Below are 21,354 nucleotides of genomic sequence, written 5' to 3'. Positions count from 1 at the left end.
GTAATAACTCAACTGTTGAGCAAAAATAGCCTTTGAACCATTCTTCAAATAGAGCTTTAGTTATCCAAGCTTTCTTGTTAGATTGCCAAATTACAGGGAGTGATCCTGGATTTTAGCCTTTAAGAGCCCTGGGATTCTGTGCACGACAAACGAGCATGGGCTTTAATTTTAAATCTCCCTGAGCATTACCTCCTAATAAAAATATAAGCCTATCTTTGGCGACTTTATAATCAGGTTGTGATTTTTCTGTTTTAGCCAAGAAAGTCTTAGAAGACATATGCTTCCAAAACAATCCAGTTTCATTGACATTAAATATTTATTGATCACTATAACCTCCTTCTTCCACAATTTCCTTCAAAGTGTCTGAATATTTTTGAGCTGCCTCTTTATCTGCGCTTGCAGCTTCACTTGTGATTCGAACATTATGCAAGCTGGTTCTTTTTTTAAACCTCACAAACCATCCAGAACTAGCACTGAATTCTTCACTTTTCCCTTTTTCATCTTATGTGGCCTTTTCTTTCAAAGATGAGAAGAGACTTAATATTTTTGATTTAATAATATCGGTACTTAGCAGGATTCGTTTTTGGTTATAATCTTCAATCCAAATAGACAACAGTCGCTCCATTTCAATTCAATCATTGTAAGGCTTCTATTTCAAGTTGTTTGCATACATTCGGAACTTGCTGCAACCTTATCTTTTTGTTTGTACTCATCTGCTTCGCTCAAAATTGCTCGTAATGTTGATTCACCCATCCCACGGTCCCATCTTATCTACTATCACTGTGTTCATGCTTTTTATTATTTCTAGTTTTTCTTCTAAGGTATGAAGAAGATACAACTTTTTGAATGTATAAAGAAGATACAACTTTTTGAATCTTCTTTATACAATCACTTTTCACTTCACTATTTCTTTTGCTCATAGCTGTATCAATTGATTTTTTGGTATCAAAAAAGTTTAGCACATTAACCCCTTCATGGATTATCCTGAGATATCTCGTTTTTAGTTTTAAAAGTTATTTGGAACTACACGAAATATCTTGGGATACAATAATACCCGAAGCAAACAATACCTCCAAATTTACGATTGAAACGTATTTTTCTCAGGCATTTACTTGGCTAATTTTGCATTAGCCAGTTAAATCCCAAGATTTCTTTGGATTTTCTTACGACTGGCAGCAGGCAACTGGCTTTCATTTTACTTATTGTACAGCAATGTCAGAACAGTAGCGTACCTTCCTATGTGCCACCAGTAAGCAAAATAAAAAATTTGCCATCCTAAATGCTGAATACTGATAAGCATTAACAAATTATAAAATAACATTGAAAAATATTGACGACCTCTCGAACTGCAGCCCATAAGCGACGCTTACCTCGCCTATCCACTTGCAGTGGCCATGTGTCAGAATATAGTTAGTTCACGATTATCGCTTGTGGCGGGAAGTTACTACTTGATTTGTTAAATTTATTTATATAATGAGTAGTAAAGAGTGTTTTTCTGTTACTTTATTTCAGCTCAAGTGCTAATTTATTAAAAACAATCTGTATAATTTTGCACATTTTTTGGCATACACAAGATAACTTAGGATAGCCCAAATGGGTTAATTACTCCCATGTATTTTCTACTAAAAAATTTATAAAAAACACATAAAACTATACAATGAGTATTTTCATGATACTTTTAATCTGTAAAATAAAAAAGTCGATCCGTTATGGCACATTTTCAGGAAAAAAATGTTCTGGGAAGGGGTTAATCGAGGGTAAATTATGTATTAGCTAAACTTTAAGAAAAAACAAAAAAAAATTTACTGTTCACAATTCATACAGTTGTTTGGCGTCTGCTAAATTAATTTAGCAGACAACCATACATAAGAAAACTCGCGGTTTACAAAGAAAATATTTTCTTTCAATTTTCTTTCGGATTTCAGTTATATGAAATTAAGGCAGTGACTAAATTAACACTTGAAAAAGATGGACAGAGAAATTGAAGTGGTGACAAAATAAACGCTTGAAAAATATGGCACATTATAGATACCGCATTAATCAAATTTTTGTACCGCACTAATTGATTTTTTGGTATCAAAAAAATTTAGCACATTAATCAAGGAATTACTGTATATACAAGTAATACTACTATGCTCTGTCTTTACAGCATGACACAAGATAGGCCAGTGACTAACTCAATTAAAAAAATAAAACATATACAGTGAAACTTCCCTTTAACGGACAGCCATGGGAAACGAAAATGTGTCCGTTAGAGAGAAGTGTCCGCTAACAAGACGTCTGAGGGAGAAAAAAAAAAGAAAGAAAGAAAAATCGTTAAACGTTTAATGTAAAATTAAATTAAAATATATACAGATTTTGAACAATATTTTTGTAAATAATATACATACAATTGTGCTATGCATATTATGACTTTATCTTAAGAAAAATACATACAGTAATCACTTATTTTCTTCTGCACCTTCTTCCGGCTGATAATTTTGTTTTCAACATTTTTTTGGAGTGAAGAAACCATCGAAAGTCCTTCAGTATCTTCTTCAGCGGCGAAAAACATTTTTAAACGATTGATTTGTATGAGCGCTTCTTCTATTTTCATCGGTGGTTCGTCGTTAATATGTTCTTCGACAGAATGACCTCCCATTTCTTCATCCTTATGAGGAACTTCTTGAAAAATATCGATGATAATGTCGTTAATATCTAGAGCACCATTTTCTGTAGTGAGGTTTGAGTCTTTTTTTTTTTTTTTTTTTTTTATGAAAACCCCAAACACGAAAGGTATCAAAACCTATAGTACTTAGTACCGTGCATGGGTTGAAGGAGAAGTATGGGGAGAGGGGGATGCCGGAAACTTTGCTCTAGAGACTAAACATGGGTTTCACCACTTCAAGCCTCCAATAAGCAAAGTGGTGAGTCTATATCTTTGTAGCCAGGGTCACTTGTAGCGGAAGTATCGTACATTATCAATAGATGTTGAAGTTCTTGTTCTTCTTGGTGCTCCACATTGCTGTTCACAACTTCAATTTTTGCGTTTGAGAAGCCAGACTTTACAAAACAGTTCACGACAGTTTGTTTTCTAATTGCGTTTACTGAAGAGGAAATCCACTGAATCGCATCTAGAATGCTGATTTTCATTGCAAGGTCACTCGCACATGTTACATCGTTCATGTTTGCAATGAGATGTCTTAAAACACATTTTCTGTAGTGAAGTTTAAGATTTTTTATAATCCCTTGATCCAAGGGCTGACACTCTGCAGATGTGTTTGGTGGCAGAAAAATGATTTGAATGTTGGACAATTCAATGTGCGAGTGAGATGCAGCATTATCCATGAAAAGAATAATTTTTCTGTTTTGACGAATCATGTTTTGGTTAAAGTGACTTATCCATTCGCTCATGATATCTCATGTTATCCACGCTTTTTTATTAGACTTCCAGTCAACATCCAAAAGATTCAACTTTATGCCCTTGAAACAACGAGGATTTTGTGGGTTTCCTGTAACAAGAAGTTGTTCAAAGTCTCCAAGCATATTTGTACACAATAGTACAGTCAAGCGTTCCTTAGAAATTTTTCTGCCCTGGTACCTTTCGTTTTTTAGACTCATTGTGTTTTCAGAAAGAGCTTTAAAAAAACAACCCTGTTTCGTCACAGTTGTAAATATCCTTAGCTTCAAAATCACGACATAAATCTTCCAATTTGACAGTCCACTCTGTTACAACCCCAGTATCAACAGATCCACCTTCACCACTTACGGTTTTCCAAGAAATTTTATGCCGAGTTTTGAACTTGTCTAGCCATCCCACAGAAGCTTTGAACTCATTTACTCCCATAGATTTCGCAACCTCCAAAGCATTTTCCCTAATAATAGGCCCATTAATGGGAATTTTTTTAGCACGTGCGCGACAAATTTGAAGTCCAACAGTTTTCGGGAATGATTTTTGAACCTGATCATTTACGTGTTGCCAAAATTGTTTGAGCAGTTCATTTTTTTTCTTTAGGATGTCGCTTACCTGCGTCTTCCCGATTTTGAATTTTACAGCGAGATTGCGAACACTATTTTTTTGCCGATCATACGCATTAATGAGTTCGACTATCTTTTAAAGTTAAATGTTTACGAGAAGACATTGTGCACTTCACACGACACTGAACAAAACTGAAAAATGAAACTGAAAAGACGAAAGGCCGACCATATTCCCCCCCCCCTCCCTGCACACACCGAATTCATCAGAAGTTTTACACGTGCCTTAAAATTCTTGAAAAAGGGTTTAGAACCGCGATGTAAACCTTGATAAAATTCAGAGAATCGGAAATAGAAAATAAACACACAATTGAGGCAATACGTGGAAGGAATGTTCCTAGAAAAAGGGCCGTGAGCTCGCCCGCTGTCCGTTATGGGGAGATCAAATTAAGTGCTAATCTAAACGAAACAGTGCAAATTGCCTGTCCACGTCCGTTACAGAGAATGTCTGCTAGACAGAAGATGCAAACACGTTAAAATCAATGGAGGCGAGTTGGGGAATTTGAAAATGTCCGTTGTAGAGAGATGTCCGTTAACGAGAGGTGTCCGTTAAGAGAATAGTTTCACTGTATACGGAAAAATTCTTATAACACACGCACACATAATTTAAAGTCAGAATATTGAAGTGCTCACTGTGCAGGATGCCGACCTTCTGAAGAGTAAGGACAGGAAAGTGGAAGTATAAGAAGGGAAGATGTCGAAAGCAGAAAGAATGTGAAAAACATTAATGATCATGTTCGTAGTATAATATATATGAAATACTAATTATTGGCACTAATGATCAGAAATACAAGTTACAGATTTCTGTAAATTTTTAACAAATAATGAGAGATTACTCATATGTAAGGACTAGGATGAGTGTTAATGAATTATAAAACATCAATACTCGAAGGAAAGTACAACAAAACTTTGGGATCACAACAAACTTCATCAGGGGACCACAACTGTGATAATCCAATAAGGCTATGTTTCTACATCTCTGTCAATGCAGGCAGATCAAATCGGAGGAGGATTGCAAAATGCTTATAAATATAAAGTATTGATTGAGAAAAATTGCTGTCCACACACTATGGACTGCATGTTAATGCATTAATAGATATAATACTATAACACTGGTCAACATGTAAAATGTTATGAAAATATAGTTGACTAATTTTATGCTGTTGAACACAAAAATCAAATTACAATTTGTTGATTGGCTCTTGTTTTCAAATTACAGTTGGGGTCTCATATTAGTCAGTTACTCTACATTATCAACAATGGCTCTTGGCAAAACACATGGCAACACAGCAGTTTACAACCATGCTCTTATCACATGATAAGTTGTTGCCTCAAATGCGTCTTTAACTCTGTTGCAGTAATCCTCAAATACGGATAGAGTACTGGGTGATTTGGTCACGGTTAATTGTTGTTCTCTATGAGATTTCTACTTTTTGTGCAGTATTTGCATCATGTAAGATTAATATGCCCCTGTAATTGTGTGAGTAGTACGGATGACTACTGTTACATATGTGGAAAAGTCATGTTAGCTTCAAGAAAGCATCCTTCTTTAACTCCAGCATTAAAAAAGGCCTATGCTACATCTTGTACTTCAGGTGTAAAGTAGGCAACCAGGACAAGAACTGGGCTCCACACACATGATGCACTACCTGTTCATCAAAACTCAATGCATAGGTGAATCGAAAGGGACGTTTTATGTCTTTCGCAGTACCCATGACTTGGAGGTGGAAGAAGCCAACAAATCACATCACAGACTGTTACTCCTGTATGGTGTACTACTCCTATTAGAAAACTGATGACAATGAAGAAAAAGTGGACAGTGATGTACCCAAATATACAATCTGTAATTCATCCTGTGCCTCACGGTGAAATACTACTAATTCCAACCATCCGACCACTTTTCTCTACACTCTGATGAAGATATTTTAACAAATAATGAGAAATTACTCATATGTAAGGAATAGGATGAGCGTTAATGAATTAGACCACATAAAATCACAGAAAGTGAGCTTAATGGCCTCATCAGGGATCTCAAACTGCCGAAGAATAAGGCATAGCTTTAGGCCACAGACTACAACAGTGGAATATTCTAGATCATTCTGTGAAAGTGACAACATTTCATACACAAAATAAAAACTATGATAAATTCTAGCAAACACAAGGTGAACTCACTATTTGTAAGGATTTTGATGGTCTAATGGCAGCAATGAACATGAGGCACATTCCCAAAGAATTGCACCTATTTATTGATGCTTCTAGGGTTAGCCTTAAGGCAGTGTTAAGTGGGATAGTCATGCCAAGGATATGTAATATGAGAAGAGAAGTTGGCTTCAACAAAAATCATTAACACCTGGAATGAAGGACATTTGAACCTCTGGTAGATCCAAATAAAGTTTTGCTTCTACATCAAACTGGGGATCATGAAAATTTTGTAAAGGCTTTGGAAGTAAATAGTCTTGCATTCTCATACTTGCAAGAGAAATTCTCAAGATTTAGTACAGAGATTAAGGCAGGCGTTTTACATTGTTCCACAAAGACAACTTTTCAAAGACAAATAGTTTGAATGTGCCCTTAGTGATAATGTTTTGACTGGATTTCTAGTAAATGTTAAAGCCGGCAACTACAGGCAGCTTGTGGAAGATGTCATTACTTCAAAAAAAAAAAAAAAAAAAAAACTGGGGTGCAATGCACCATTGAAGATGCATTTCTTGCACTCACACCTGGATTTCTTCCCCCAAACCGTGGTGCCGCAAGCAACGAACATGGTGACCACTTCCATCAAGACATCACCACAATGGAACAAAAGACACAAAAGCAAATGGAGTGCCGCCATGTTAGTCGATTATGGTTGGATGGTGAAATGGGATGCTCCCGTATTTGATATAGGTATGTTTGTAGCTACATCTTACTACCATATAAATAAAAAAATACCTTGTATAAATATAAAAAAACTACTTTTTTCAAAAACAAGAGCCATCTGTCATTTTGAGCACTATTTGTATGTTTAGCACCCTAAAATCTGTAAAGTAAACATAACAAGATATGACCCAAATTTTGCTGTTCAGCATGATGCATGCTGTAAACTAATATATTAAATTTATAAATGTCATAAAGCTAATAAATTAGTTATAAACTTATAAAGTTCATAAATATCATAACTTTATAAGAGAGGTTTATTTTATTAACCTGACTGATCTTTTGGAATGGAGTCTGGAAGCCTGAGAGAAGTTTTGTTTTGGGACATGATCACATGTGTGGAAACAATATTCCGTAATAGGTTGGATTTCAGCCTTGTATAATAAACTGGTTTATAATAATTTCCCTATCTCATATCTAAAATATCAATTCAGAAGGTCCATAAATTTAAAATAAAAAAAAAAACTGCTAACAGAACCTATTGCACTAATTTAGTAACTGTAAATGAATATAACAGGTTTTAGTTTCAGAACTTTATAAGATTTAGTTTAAAAAAGGAGATGAATACCAAATGCTTGTAATGCAGGGAAAAACCAGGCAAAAAAATATGCGTCAAAACAGGCCTAGAAATGAACTAAACCGAAAGTATAATAAGAAAGGCAACGATACCTAGAGTTTTCAAGTAGTACGTAGCAGAAGGACGATGGCAGGAAAATAAAGCGCACATATATATGGCCTACAAACGTTTATGGAATTTGTGTTTAACCTCATTTCAAGGTTAAATGCAAATTCCATAAATGTTCCTTGGCCGTATACCATCTCAGACTCGTGGACTTTCACGCACATTTGTGAACAGTAATTCATACATTGGTTTAGTAACAATAATCTCGTATCAGGTAGTCGATAGGTTTAAAGACAAAAAGGGTGGGTATCATTCGCAAAAAAACACTTTACTTCTTGTGAGCATGGAGTGTATCTGAATAAGTTTGGTCCCTTATAAGTTTAGACAATTTTATGATTTTAGATATTTTAACCTATGTTTTTTGAGGATAAATCCAACAATTTTTTTCAGTTCTCATGTTAACATGCAGTATTGGCTTTGGGTTTTTTTTTTTTGTTGGAGGGGGGGGGGGTGTTGCTGGCTGTCGACTTCTGGCTTTTCCTGATGCGTTATGTTGGGGATGAGAATTGAATGCATGAAAATCTTTTAATAAGTATTTATTTATATAATTTTAATGTAATTTTTGTAATTGACTTTATTTAATATTAAATATGGGACATTTATTTGTATAATTATATAATCACACAATCCTTCCAATGTGAGTGTTGAGAGAATTCTAATCCTACATAAAGGTATGAGGTTTCCTTTTATAGTTTATAATAATAACATCAGTAGGGCATATTGAGCTTTATCACTTTTACGATCTTAATTATTATCGCTGATATATATATCAGCACATAATGACTTGCAAATTCAGCTCAGGGTCCTACTATAAGGAATGGGCTTGCAATCCCAGGCTTACCCGAGCTTTACCTTATATCTTGCATCACATCAAACTTTCAACTATCCTATACTCTTCATTGTTATTTCTCCAAAATTATTAAGGAAATCCGAGGACAGAGGAGAATCTACTTCTAAGCATACCGCTATATCTTTGCCTTTGTGGAGTTCAGGTACTGTCATTCCTACTCCATTAGCCATTTACACAGCCCTGCTACCACCAAGTTTCATTATGCTTGAACTTAATATAAAACTTATTGGCTAATTTCATGCACATTAACACACATTTTACCATGTCCAACACACAGGGGTCACCACTTTTCAATTCTCACTACAGGCCTACACATTATATACAGCTCCATTTCTTTTTCAGCAACAGTAAAGTCCACATATGGTTCTTTTGCTTGGATATGGTAAGTCTGCTTATACCATATGCTTTATTTTTGCTTTAGTTTTTAACTTTATCCTTTGTTGGGTTAACGACTAAATGCATACTCGATGGTTCTTCACCCATTGTTGGTTCAGCATTCGTTGGTTTGTTGGAAGCAAAAGGAGTCATCTGTTTCCAAGACAGTCTTCTCTTTTCTTTATAAATTTCACAATAGCATGCATAAGCATTTTTAAATCTGTAGTAACTTTTCTAGTGTGCTCGAAATTTGAACCTTGTGACTCAAAAATCAATTGTTTTTTCTGTGTTGAAAAGCTTCATCAAGCTCCTTGAGAGTGAAGGAACGAACAGGAATTTCAGTTGTTATATCTTCTTCTTCCTCAGCTTCTTCATATTTTGCCATTTCAAGGTGGTCTTCATTTGTGAGCTCTCCATTTGAAGCAGATCAGTGATGTCACTTGTAGAAACCTCAAGCTGCAGTATTAACAATTGCTTCTGTTTTATTTTGTACGATCTCTGCTGGTTCTTGAAACCCTACAAAATTATCAATAAACTGATGAGATAATTTGTTCCAAACACCCTTCATGTTCTTCTCTGTAATTTTGTTCCAGGCTCAGGCTCTTTTTATTATTTTGATTGCAACTAAAATATGGAATTCTTTACAAATTTAAGAGTTTGACCTCCCTCCTTATCTCTGCCCGAAAAAATAAACGTACACGCAGTAGTACTCAATTGTATAGCTACGCACGTGGTTTGAAAGACTGTATTTACGAATGTTTAGCATTTATTTATTGCAATTAACGTTTATATTGTTGTTCACATTATTCAATTAATGTTGATACTTGATACTTGAAAAAAAAAGAACTCGTAAAGTGGGAGCTGCCTGTACATACCCTATACCTTATAGCAGTTTGTATTATACCTTATAATACATAAACTGCTCTACCATTAATATCTGAGACAACCTTCCATTGATAGTTGGCCACATCCTACCCAAACATTATATGTCAGACAATAATATGCTCACATACTACCTACAAGTTCACATTTATATACTCACAGACCTTCAAGGAGACAGAAGTACAGTCAATTCCGGTTATTCGGGACACATCGGGACTAGTGCATTTTTGCCCGATTAAGCGGCTGCCCCAATTATCCAAAGTTTCATGTTAAAAAAGTAAAAATACAATGGAACCCCCCCCACTTTACAATTTGTTCACTGTACAATCAAATCACGTTACAATGGAGTCACCATAGTAAAGTACGGTTCACTATATACTGTGTAGTAAGCGCCAGCCACTGTGATCACGTTTGTGAATTAAATTTTAATTCTACTAAACAGCAACTCTAATTAGCAAAAAGAGGAGGAATATTATCCACAGGCTATAAAAGTAAAGATATATTAAACACAAATTTACCCTTTATTACCTTACCAATTAAAAATTAAATGATACGTGAAAATCAGAATAATTAATATGTACTGTAATATGTACATACTAACTAGCTGACATTTGTGGGTGGGGGTTAAAACTTAAAACAGTAAAAAGATAAGCAATCAATAACAAAGAACACGGCGCACACAAATTTCAAGTAACACGATACGTGCAAGTGAGAATGGAGTAACAAGTTACGAAGCTTTAAAAATAGGAATGAAGGGAAGATTCTGAAAATTTATTTTTTTTATATGATTGGGGATTCCATGGAAGTGTAAACACATATCACCATAATAACCCACAGAATTCCAGCTGTCGGTATTATCGCAAATTCAATAAAATCGAGTTTGTTATCCGTTTATGATAGATTGCACTAACCAAAAAGCCCAATAAACAGGTGACTGCTAATTGTTTTTATTGTTTTATGGTTGTGACCTCCAGAAATCAGACCGAACCATGTGGTACGGTCGGACACAATCGTAAGGTAATCTCCAGTGCTGCAGTCTCCTGCCCCCGATTAAATGGCATGCGATTAAGCGAAGTAAACCCTGGCTATTTTCTTGATTGGGTTCCATTTTTTAAGATTTGCCCCAAATAAACGGCTGCCCCAATTAACCGGTGGCACAAATAACCAGAATCCACTGTATTGTGAATGCAAGATGCCGCCATGATCATGATCACCAGAGTTAAGAGACTTCCTGCATGGAATGATAATAGGATGCCACATAAGATCCCTAGGTCAATGACTAGCGATGTGATCTACAAATGGAAGTGGACTGTGGTGAAACCATATGAAATGACCTCTGAAACTGATCGAACATGATAGAAGAGTTCTACAAAGAATTAGCAGTTCAGGGTTGTTGCAGCACAAATACACAGGCCCACAGTGAGAAAATTGGGACGTGTTAGTAATATTAAAGTACACAGGACACTGAATGATATGGGTTACCACAGTCATAACCCATATCATGCAGGTCATAAGCCAGATACCAGATGCCATCTAGCTTGGTGTAAGGCCTACTACTTGGACCACAAACCAATGGAAGGCTGTGCTTCAGAATGAAAAGTCATTATCCATGGTCTACCAAACTAGGTGTGGTGAATGCCTGGAGAGAGCTACCTGCCAGACTACATCATCCTGACAATGAAGTTTGGCAGAAGCAGTGTTTGGTATGGGGTGTTTATCATGGTGTGGACTGGGACTATTGGTTGTTTTAGATATAACCAGGAATTTTGAGGTTTATCTAAGTGTCCTGAACAATAATGTATTACTACATTGTGGCTATTTGTTATTTGGTTTTTAGGAGCATTAGCAACTAAGGCCATATTGCTCCGGGATATGCAGTGGTCATTCCCTGACCTTTCCGCATTCTCTGTATTTGGTGGTGACGGGCTCGAACCCTGGTCTAATCAAGAAGCATGTGCTACGCACTGCTGCTCCTTCCCACCTGGCTACGGAGGCGCCGACATTGTGGCATCACAGTGGGGGAAGGCCAATACATAAGCAGGACAATGATCCATCTACATCATACTGCTTGCATTGTGATGGACTGGCCAGCCCAGGAACCTGACCTTAAATCCTATGAGAGAGTCTGGGATGATCTTGATGGTTGGGTGCATGTGAGTAGAGACTGCCCAAAAAACAGATCTGAACTTGTCAATGCTTTAAAAGCCAAATGATAGAAAATATCAGAGAACATTTTAGAAAACACTGGTGAAGAGTGTTTCATGGTGACCAGAAACTGTCAGAAATGCTGAAGGTTTCAGCACATTATCAGTTTGCCTGTAAATAAAAGTTATTTGTAGATATGTAGGTGTCCAGATTAGGGCTTACAATACCAGTCAAAATCTTAATACCGGTATTCCAAAAACAAATGTTTTTCTCAATAAATTTTGATGACTATTAGGTGCAATAAAGTAAGGAAAAAAATAAGTACTGTAATTACTTGAATTCATGTTTTAAATAAACTTTTAGTGCAATAAAAAATATTCTGAAAAAATCATTAAAATACAGTTATTCTAAAAAAAAGAAATACATATTGTTACTGCAAAGTTTAGTTATGTCTAAGCATCCACACTACCTGTCTGAATAAAGTGAGCTCTTAAGAAACATAAGAAATCAATAGTATGATCGTTTAAAATGGATCTAATTTTGGTACATATTTGATTAGCGGCATAAAACGCCCTTTCGGATTCTATTCTGGTACTATTGTACTGAGATAACTGTAGACAATCTCAGTCCATATTTTCTAGGCTTTGAACTTTTTTTTAGCAAAAATAGTTAAAACTATTTCATTAATTTCCAACTCAAATTCATCTTTTAAAATCTCATTGGAGTCAGGCAATTTCTTATTTTGGAAAGAATTTGCGGAACACTGATGTTCTGTTCCATGTTGGTCTTCCATGGTTGAATTATGTTTATCATTTTCTGAAGGAGAAAGACGTTTTATTAAGCGAAGTAAAATTTTCACTGTAGTATCTTTACTGAGTCTGAGAGAGAGCTAAGAGTGGGGATAAGGAATAAAGAAGAGAGCAAAGAGTGAAGTTAAGGAATTCTTCACATATAAATGCAAAGAACAGAAGGACAAATCAGATTGGACCCTTATGTAATGGATGTGGGAAAGTATTAGATAGCATAGCTGAAGTTGCAGATGAACTCAACAGTTACTTTGCATCGATATTTACATAAAAAAAAAACACTTTGTGTCAATGAGACATTATGGAAGTGAAGTTGAAAAAAATGTAATTAATGATGTTGAAATTTCAAATGATTATTTAATGAGAACTTTCGTGCCTACAGGCGAGTAAGCCTCCTGTTGTTGATGGCATATACCCTATAATCTTAAAGGAGGCGGCAAGTGAGTGCACTGACCCATTAAGGCTAGTTATGAGAGCATCACTGGACTCAGGAGAGATTCCGTTGGATTGGTGTAAATTGGAACATAAAGGCAGTTCTAGGAGGGTAACGGGAAATTACCGACCGGCCAGTCTAACTTCAGTAGTAGGGAAAATCATGAAGGCAATGATCAAGGGTGGAATTTAGGATCATTTAGATGGAAATGGAATTCTGTAGGTCCACAGCATGGTTTTGTAAAGGGAAAATCATGTTTAACAATTCTGGTTAGCCATTTTGACAGGTCACTCATGAGCTGGAGTTAGGGATTAATTTTGATGTTGTTTATTTGGATTTCAGCAAAGCATTTGACTCAGTCTCACATGAGTGGTTACTTTATAAGTTGGAGCAGGCTCGAATCATAGGGAAAATCCTTAGATGGATAGCACGATGGCTTCAGGGCACCAGGCAGAGGATTGTAATAAACGGTTATTCCTCAGATTGGGTAAATGTAAGAAGTGGGGTTCCCCAAGGATCAGTGTTGGGACCACTGTTGTTTATGATTATCTTAAATAACATCTATGAAAGGATAGAGGGTGTGAGGTCTAAATTTGCAGATGATGTAAAGATCAGTAGAGTAGTTAATGTTCGCTACCTGGGGAACAGCAACCCCAAAATAACTTATACACTTGGTGGAGTTGAACTAAAGTCAGAGTGGAGGAACGGGACTTGGAAGTTAGGATACGGTCAGACATGAAGTTGTGCGAGAATTGTGGACAGGTTGCAATGCTGTATGGTGTCCTATCGATGATTTATCGAACATTTGCTAGTAGAGATAACGACGCCATAATCACATATAGGTGATTTTATAACCTTTATGTGATTAAATTATAAACAATTATTTTTTTAAAATTAGTACCAAAAAACCGGTATTTCAATACTGGAAAAAAATGACCAGGATCCCAGAATTCTAAGCCCTAGTCCAGATATTAACAGCAGGGCAGTGTATGTATGTGTTTTAAATTCTTAAAAATAAATTTATAAGAGTAAGGGAAAGTAAATTTAAATAAACCTCAAATCATAAATTTAATATACCGGGCAGTTATAAAATAAGTTTTTTGCTATTAAGGAGACCCTAGTGTCAAAACAGAGTCAAAGCTGTGAAAATTGGTAGGTATGTCATTTAGGGTACGGGGAAAAGATTTGTAGAAGAAAAAAATTAGTTTGAATTTAGGCCACCAGGGGAAAAACAGCACTGCACATATGTAAAAGTTGTCATTTTCTTCAAGACACGCGGCTTATGCAAATGAAATCCTATTTGATAAAGGCAGAAGGGCCAATGCCATCAATAACCATTATTACACTTACAAAAAAGGAACGTGCTCTTTTAGTAAAACTGTTCTACCAGAATAATAGTAACGCTAACGCAAGAACTACATGAATATCGGAAACTTAAAGGTTTGCATAAAGGACGTTTGACGTCAGTGGGGCTTCAAAAACTAATAAAGAAATTTGAAGCAACTGGGGAGTTAGGTGTAATTCCAGGCAGGGGACGACCACATATCAGAACGCAGATAGTGGATGAAGTGGCAGTTGCAATGGCCTCCAGGTCAGAATGCAAAACACTACCAGTCAGTAGTGCCAGAGGTGTGTCAAGAGACTCAAACCTTCTTTGGTCTACTGTACGTAAACTGCTTCGAATAATTTTATGCTGGTTCTCATAGAAGATTAACATAGCACAAGAACTAAGTCTTGTTATCAGCAACAACGAATAGATTTTGTCCAATGATTTCTGACTTGTATGGAACTTGACGATACATGGGCTCATATGGAACCTGATGATACATGGGGCTGTAAATGCACAAAACTGCCCAATGTCGTCCATCTGCTGTGCATAAAAGACCACTACAAAGTCCATACATTACAGTATGGTATGGATTCAGAGCAGAGTTTATAATCGAACCATTTTTCTTTGAAGAGTCTACCGCTCAAGGCCCCGTAAGGTGTACGGTAACTAGTGCATGGTACTGTGCTCTTCTAAGAGATCACACTATTCCCGCTCTACAAGAAAGGCAATGCTTGGAGACCATAGTGTTCATGCAAGATGGTGTCCCTCCCTACGTTGATCAACAAGTGAAAGAACTGCTCCGTTCAACATTTGGAAATGATCGCATCATTTCTAGAGACTTTCCACAGTTCTGGCCAGCTCGATCACCAAATGATCTCAATCCCTGTGATTTCTGACTATGGGGATACCTGAAAGACAGAGTTTACTGTGGCGGCATACAAGACGCTTGTCGATTTGAAAGCAAGCATTAAACAGCATGTAGCCAGCACCCCATTGAGATTCTAGGGAAAACTGTATCACATGGCAGTCCTCCGTTTTCAGAATGTCATCTCAAGTGAAGGAAAGCACATAAAACAATATCTGTAGATTTCTAAGTTCTGATATTAAAATCTAATCCTAAGTTAAGTATTCCTTCTCATGTTTACAGTGCCAATTTCTCCCCTGTTGGCAGAAATTCGAACTAATTTTTTTTCTTCTACAAATCGTTTCCCCATTTCACAGTGCTATCTCCAACCGTTTTGACACTAGTGTCTCTCGAATAGGGAAACTTATTTTATAACCACGGTACTTAACAGAATGATCACCACAAATTCAAATGAAATATATTATTAGCCATGTAGTGCAAGGAAGCCTGAGGCTTATGCTGCACCAGTCAAAAAATAAAAATTCCTGCGTTACCCTGAGAGAGAGAGAGAGAGACAGAAGTGGAAGGGAATCACAGAGAAAGCAATAATGATATCCAGCTCAGGACCCTGGGTTTGCCAAGCCCATGCTCACCAGATGTGAGCCCCTGGGGATAATCTGAAACTATTTATTTAAATTTTGTATGATAAAATTCTCACTCAACACAAGTATTAAAATTTTTGAATCAATCCTAAGCCAAAGTAAGCAACTTTTCAGGAAAAGTGATGTGCTGAGTTAACTTTAGTGTAGGTTTAGACTGGCAGGGTCACTCTGTTCCAAGGCCCCAGTAGTGAATTTTTCCAAGGGAGATGGGTCTGCATATAAATATACTCCGCTGCTATTTTGCAAAAATAAAAAAAAAAATAATAAAAAAATGGCTGCATGTATTGAGTGAGAAGTTTTGCAATGCAAATTAAGCTTCACTTTGACATTTTGTCACGACACAAATACAACTGTTTTTATAGGGCTTTCTATGTCTTGTTGAATAATTAAATGGAATCATCTTGTGCCATTCAGTGTTGTCCTTGTAACACCTTTGGCAACAGCACTACAAGTTGCCAACTCATTTCCTACAGTAATGAAAATCACTAATACACATATAAAATCTTAATTACATATGCTTATAACATATTCAACATTTTTTGAACTATCATCAATTAGAACCTTCTCACAGTGACTTAATAAAAAATAATATTTGTATAAAATTCAACAGCTTCAAGTTTATGTCCTATTATTTACTTACAGTATCAAGCCAGTAATCATTTAGAAACTTGGCTCTCTGCTGCTTTGACAGATTTATTAACCATCGCCCTCCAAGTTTGTTGAAATCATCTTCCCACATTGGCTTGACACCATACTACAACAAATTAAAGTGCACATATAACAAAAACTAATAACTATAAACACTACTTATAGATTAGTAATATAAACTAAAAATAATCAGGGTTTTATATATATTTAACCCTTTGACTGCTGTGAGACTGACAGTCAAGTCTCACTCTCTGCAGTATGTTGTGCATGCAGGTTCACACACCCAATTTATTCAATCAAGCTCTGCGAGATGGCAGATGTTGTTGTTGTTTGGTTTCTAGGAGCATTAGCAACTAAGGCCATATTGCTCCGGGGATATGCGGTGGTCATTCCCTGACCTTTCTGCATCCTCCATATTTGGTGTTCACGGACTCGAACCCCGGTCTAATCAAGAAGCGTGTGCTATGCACTGCTACTCCTGCCCACCTGGCTACGGAGGCGCCGAGATAGCAGATACTTCTCACTGTGCATGTATTAAACAGACATTAGAAGTAGGTGAAATGGAAACCATAATATGAGTCTATCCTGCAGTTAAGTGAAGCAATAGTGTTCCTGTCAAAGTTCTTAGATTACAACTCTCGCTGTGCACCATATCCACCAGACAGTTCATGTAGGTGGCCTGGAGAGCTCAATTGATTTCTAACTGCAATTTCATGAAATCACACGAAATTGGGCTACTTGACTGAATGTCCACCCCTTATTATTATATATTCTACAATAAAAAAACTACATAATATTAAAACAGAGAAATATAGTGATGCCAATTAACAAAATACTGAAATTGTTTGAAGATTTTTTAAAATTAACACCAAAAGTTGAATAACTTTATATCAAATTTATAAATTTTGTTCTTTTATATATATTGCTTCAAGGATTGATTGATTGATGAAACTTCCTTCGAATAACACTACTGTTTCATTCATGGTTCCTTGAGGTTGTCGCAAACTTTCTCCAAGATAGGCCAGACAAATTGTGCTTCCTGACTGGAAGTCTCATGGAATTGATATTCGGGTAACACTCAAATCAAGTGGACCCAATTTCAGCGAAGTCCAGACAGCAAAATCCTCTGCTAACACCTTCACAACGGTGGGAATGTTAGTAATCTTGAGTATAACCCCCATGAGCAAGCACACAGCGGGTGACCACCCAGGTATAAACCAAAGTGAGCAGGTGTCGAGGTGTGGCACCCACACCACATGGAAGAATGCGGCCCCTCTGAGTTACCAGGCAATACTAGGGGGTAGATGACTCACCATCCAGTGCAATATTACCAGTTTGCTTATTGGAGGCTTGAAGTGGTGGAACCCATGTTTACTCTCCAGAGCTAAGTTCTGGTCAACCCATCCCCATTTCTTCCATCATACAGGATGACTGATGTCTTTTGAGGTTAGGATGAATACCATGGCAAGATCCAAACTTCCTTATATTTCGAGAGTACAGCTCTAAAATGGTGTTCACAGGCCAGCAGCTAGTTGGCACACTGGAATGAAACTATTAGTAACTCCCTAGGAGGCTTCCGGATCAGCTAGTGTATAATCTTGCTACCTCCACTCTGCCAGTAGTGACCAGAGAGGGTCCAAGTAGTGCATAAGCGTGGGGGGGGGGCCATGGTCAGGGCCACGTTATGTCAAGGATCTGGGTATATTCTTACCATGTGTACACCCTATCCAAAAATTTCATTACTTCATACAGCCTGTCCACCCCACCACCTTTTCTTACTATCGAATACACCACGAATTGTCAAACTAATACAACAAGCTTATCTGTGAAAAGATCTAAACTTCCCAAAGACTTCCTAGTTCATTTCGCAAATATACAGGGCCTGTGGTCTAATCTCAACGATGTCCATTTCCTAATCAACCGATAACTGAGATTCTGTCAGAAGAAGTAAATGGGGTCTGACAAACCACGTTTAGTTCTTCTGACAGAATTTCAGTTATCGGTTGATTCAACCATTGCTCATCTCAGTTGCCCAAATTATTCGCTGTATGATTCCTTTGGCCTCAAAGGTGGTACTTGTACATATGGTCATTCCGATATTCCCTGTCAGGGATTTGGTAATTTAATGCCTCCATTTAATGCATCCTATGGTCTTCCGTCAAACGGATGCCAGAAGGATTTTGACAAATTTTGATGCTAAGAAAACTCCATATCCTGATGTTATTTTTCCACTTGTAGTATCAGTAGTAGTGGCATGTGATGCAAGGCAAGTGTATGAGATTATGCAGCATCAGCCAAAAAAAAAAAAAAAAAAAAAATCACACCATTCCCTTCAAATGCCTGTCCAGTTCCTCCTTAAATTTATTTAACCTATCAACTTCCACAATGACAGACGAAAGTTTGTTCCAGCAATTAACCACCTGCTGGCTAAAGGCAAATTTTCGCACCTCTACTCTACATCTGTCTTTTCTTAATTTGAATTTTTGCCTCCTTAGGTTCGTAATCTGAACAAGTGGAAGGATCCCATCAGAATTCAGCGTGCTCAACCCATTCGAGGCCTTATACACCTCAATCAGATCACTGCGCAGGTGCCTATTCTCCAGCCACTGCAATTTGCAGAACTTAGGCCTCTCTTGGTAAGAGGATTTCTTCATTCCCCTCACCAATCTTGTTGCCCTTCTCTGTACACGCTCAAGCAAATCTACATCCTTCCTAAAATGAGGCCTCCAGACCTGTACAAGGCGGGGCCTGACCATTGCCTTATTCAAGAGGGACAATCACCTCCTTTTCCCTGCTAATAACATTCCTATATATCATTGACAAAACCCCATGACCTGTCCTGGCATCCTGTCTGCATTGCTCAGAAAACTTCATATCTGACTGCACAATTACTCCCAGCTCTTTTTCACTTTCTACCACCTTAAGTGTAGTCCCACGCAGTTTGTACGTTTCTCTGGGGTTACTTCTACCCATATGCAGTATTTTGCATTTGTCAAGGTTAAACTTCAGTTGCCACTTCTTAGTCCATCTGCCAAAATTATCTAGATCCTGTTGCAGTAGCACACTGCCATTACTGTCATTAACAACCCTGCCAACCTTTGTATCACCTGCAAACTTCGACACTAAGCCTGATATACCTTCATCAATATCATTGATAAATATGCAAAACAGAGGACCCAACACCGAACCCTGTGGGACTCCACTAATAAAATTAGCCCACGAAGAGCAGCACCCATTAATTACCACCCTCTGTCTTCTCCCACTCAACCATCCTTTTATCCACTGTAGCAACGTAGGATAGATGTGCGGAAATTTGCCTTTAGCCAGCGGGTGGTTGGTAGGTGGAACAGACTTCCATCCCTTGTCGTGGAAGTTGATAGCCTAAATAAGTTTAAGGCTCAGCTGGACAGGTATTTCGAACGAACAGAGGGTTGAAGTGGAAGTGGTTATTTTTTTATTTATTTATTTTACTTTATTTTTTTTTGGCTGATGCTGCATAAGCTTGCTTTCTTGCATCAAATGCCTCTACTAATGCTAATGCAACTTACCCTTAATACCATTCTGCTCCAATTTTTACCATGGTCTTCAATGCACAACAGTGTCAAAAGCTTTCCTGAAATCCAAATATATGATATCAAAATTATTTTTTGCATCCAGTTCCTTTGTAAACACATAATAAGACTTCAGTTATAGCTTGGACACAGCATGGGTTCATTAAGGGGAAGTCTTGTCTGACTAATTTGACTGGATACTATGATGTAGTCAAAGGAACTGGATGCAAAGAATAACTTTGATATCATATATTTGGATCTTAGAAACGACTTTGATACTGTTGCACATGGAAGACTGCTGCACAAATAGGAGCAGTGTGGCATTGGAGGTAAATTGCTGCTATTGATAAAGGGATGGTTGAGTGGGAGAAGACAGAGTGGTAATCAATGGACACTGCTCTTCGTGGACTAATGTTATTAGTGGAATCCCTCAGGGTTCAGTGTTGGTTCCATTGTTGTTTTCTGTATTTATAAATGATATTGATGATGGTATATCAGGCTTAATGTTCAAGTTTGCAGACGATACGAAGGTTGGCAGGGTTGTTATTGACACTAATAATAGTAGTATTTGTGGCATGTGATGCAAGAAAGCAAGTGTATGAGCTTATGCTGCATCAGCGAAAAAAAAAAAAATAAATAAAAATCACACCATTCCCTCCAAATGCCAGTCCAGTTCCTCCTTAAATTTATTTAACCTATGAACTTCCACAACGACATATGGAATTTGTTCCAGCAATTAACCACCCGCTGGCTAAAGGCAAATTTCCACACATCTATTCTACATCTGTCTTTTGGTTTTTTTTTTTTCGTAAGCACTGGAAAAGGAAAAATGAGAGTAGGTGTATGTTATAGGCCTAATGAATCTGATGAGTATAATGAGCAATTGTGCAGAGAAATAGAGTGGGCCAGTAAATTAGAGTGTCTTATAAAAGGGGATTTTAATTTCCTGGATATTGAATGGAATTTGTGGGTTGGTCACTCAAAACACTAGCAAGGCTTTTGTGGATATATTGGATAATTGTTTTCTACATCAGTATGTTCGGGAGGCCACTAGAGGGAGTAATACTCTTGATTTGATTATCAGTAGTGATTCTTCATCATTAAGAATCTGCAAATAGAGGAACCACTAAGTGGCAGTGATCACAGTGTGCTGAAATGAGATTTACTCAAAGAGGTAACTACCATCACGAGTAAAGGGAAGGGTTATTGCTTTCAC

General features: G+C 37.1%; 1 protein-coding gene across 2 annotated transcripts in view; it reads right to left on the bottom strand.

The window, feature by feature from the left end:
- Nucleotides 1-21,354, bottom strand: part of LOC150081743 (eukaryotic translation initiation factor 4E-like) — a 221,544-nt gene that overhangs the window by 98,226 nt on the left and 101,964 nt on the right. For both annotated transcript variants that reach the window (XM_090379610.1, XM_090379608.1), the window contains exon 4: nucleotides 16,580-16,693. In XM_090379610.1, coding sequence (XP_090235736.1) covers nucleotides 16,580-16,693 — 114 coding nt within the window. The remainder of the gene's footprint in view (nucleotides 1-16,579; nucleotides 16,694-21,354) is intronic.

Source organism: Mastigoproctus giganteus, chromosome 8, assembly GCF_048544385.1.
Source record: "Mastigoproctus giganteus isolate SK-2022 chromosome 8, ASM4854438v1, whole genome shotgun sequence".
Taxonomy (NCBI): Eukaryota; Metazoa; Arthropoda; class Arachnida; order Uropygi; family Thelyphonidae; genus Mastigoproctus; species Mastigoproctus giganteus.
The sequence above is the reverse complement of the archived record's forward strand: the minus strand, read 5'-3'. Positions and strand labels throughout refer to the sequence as shown.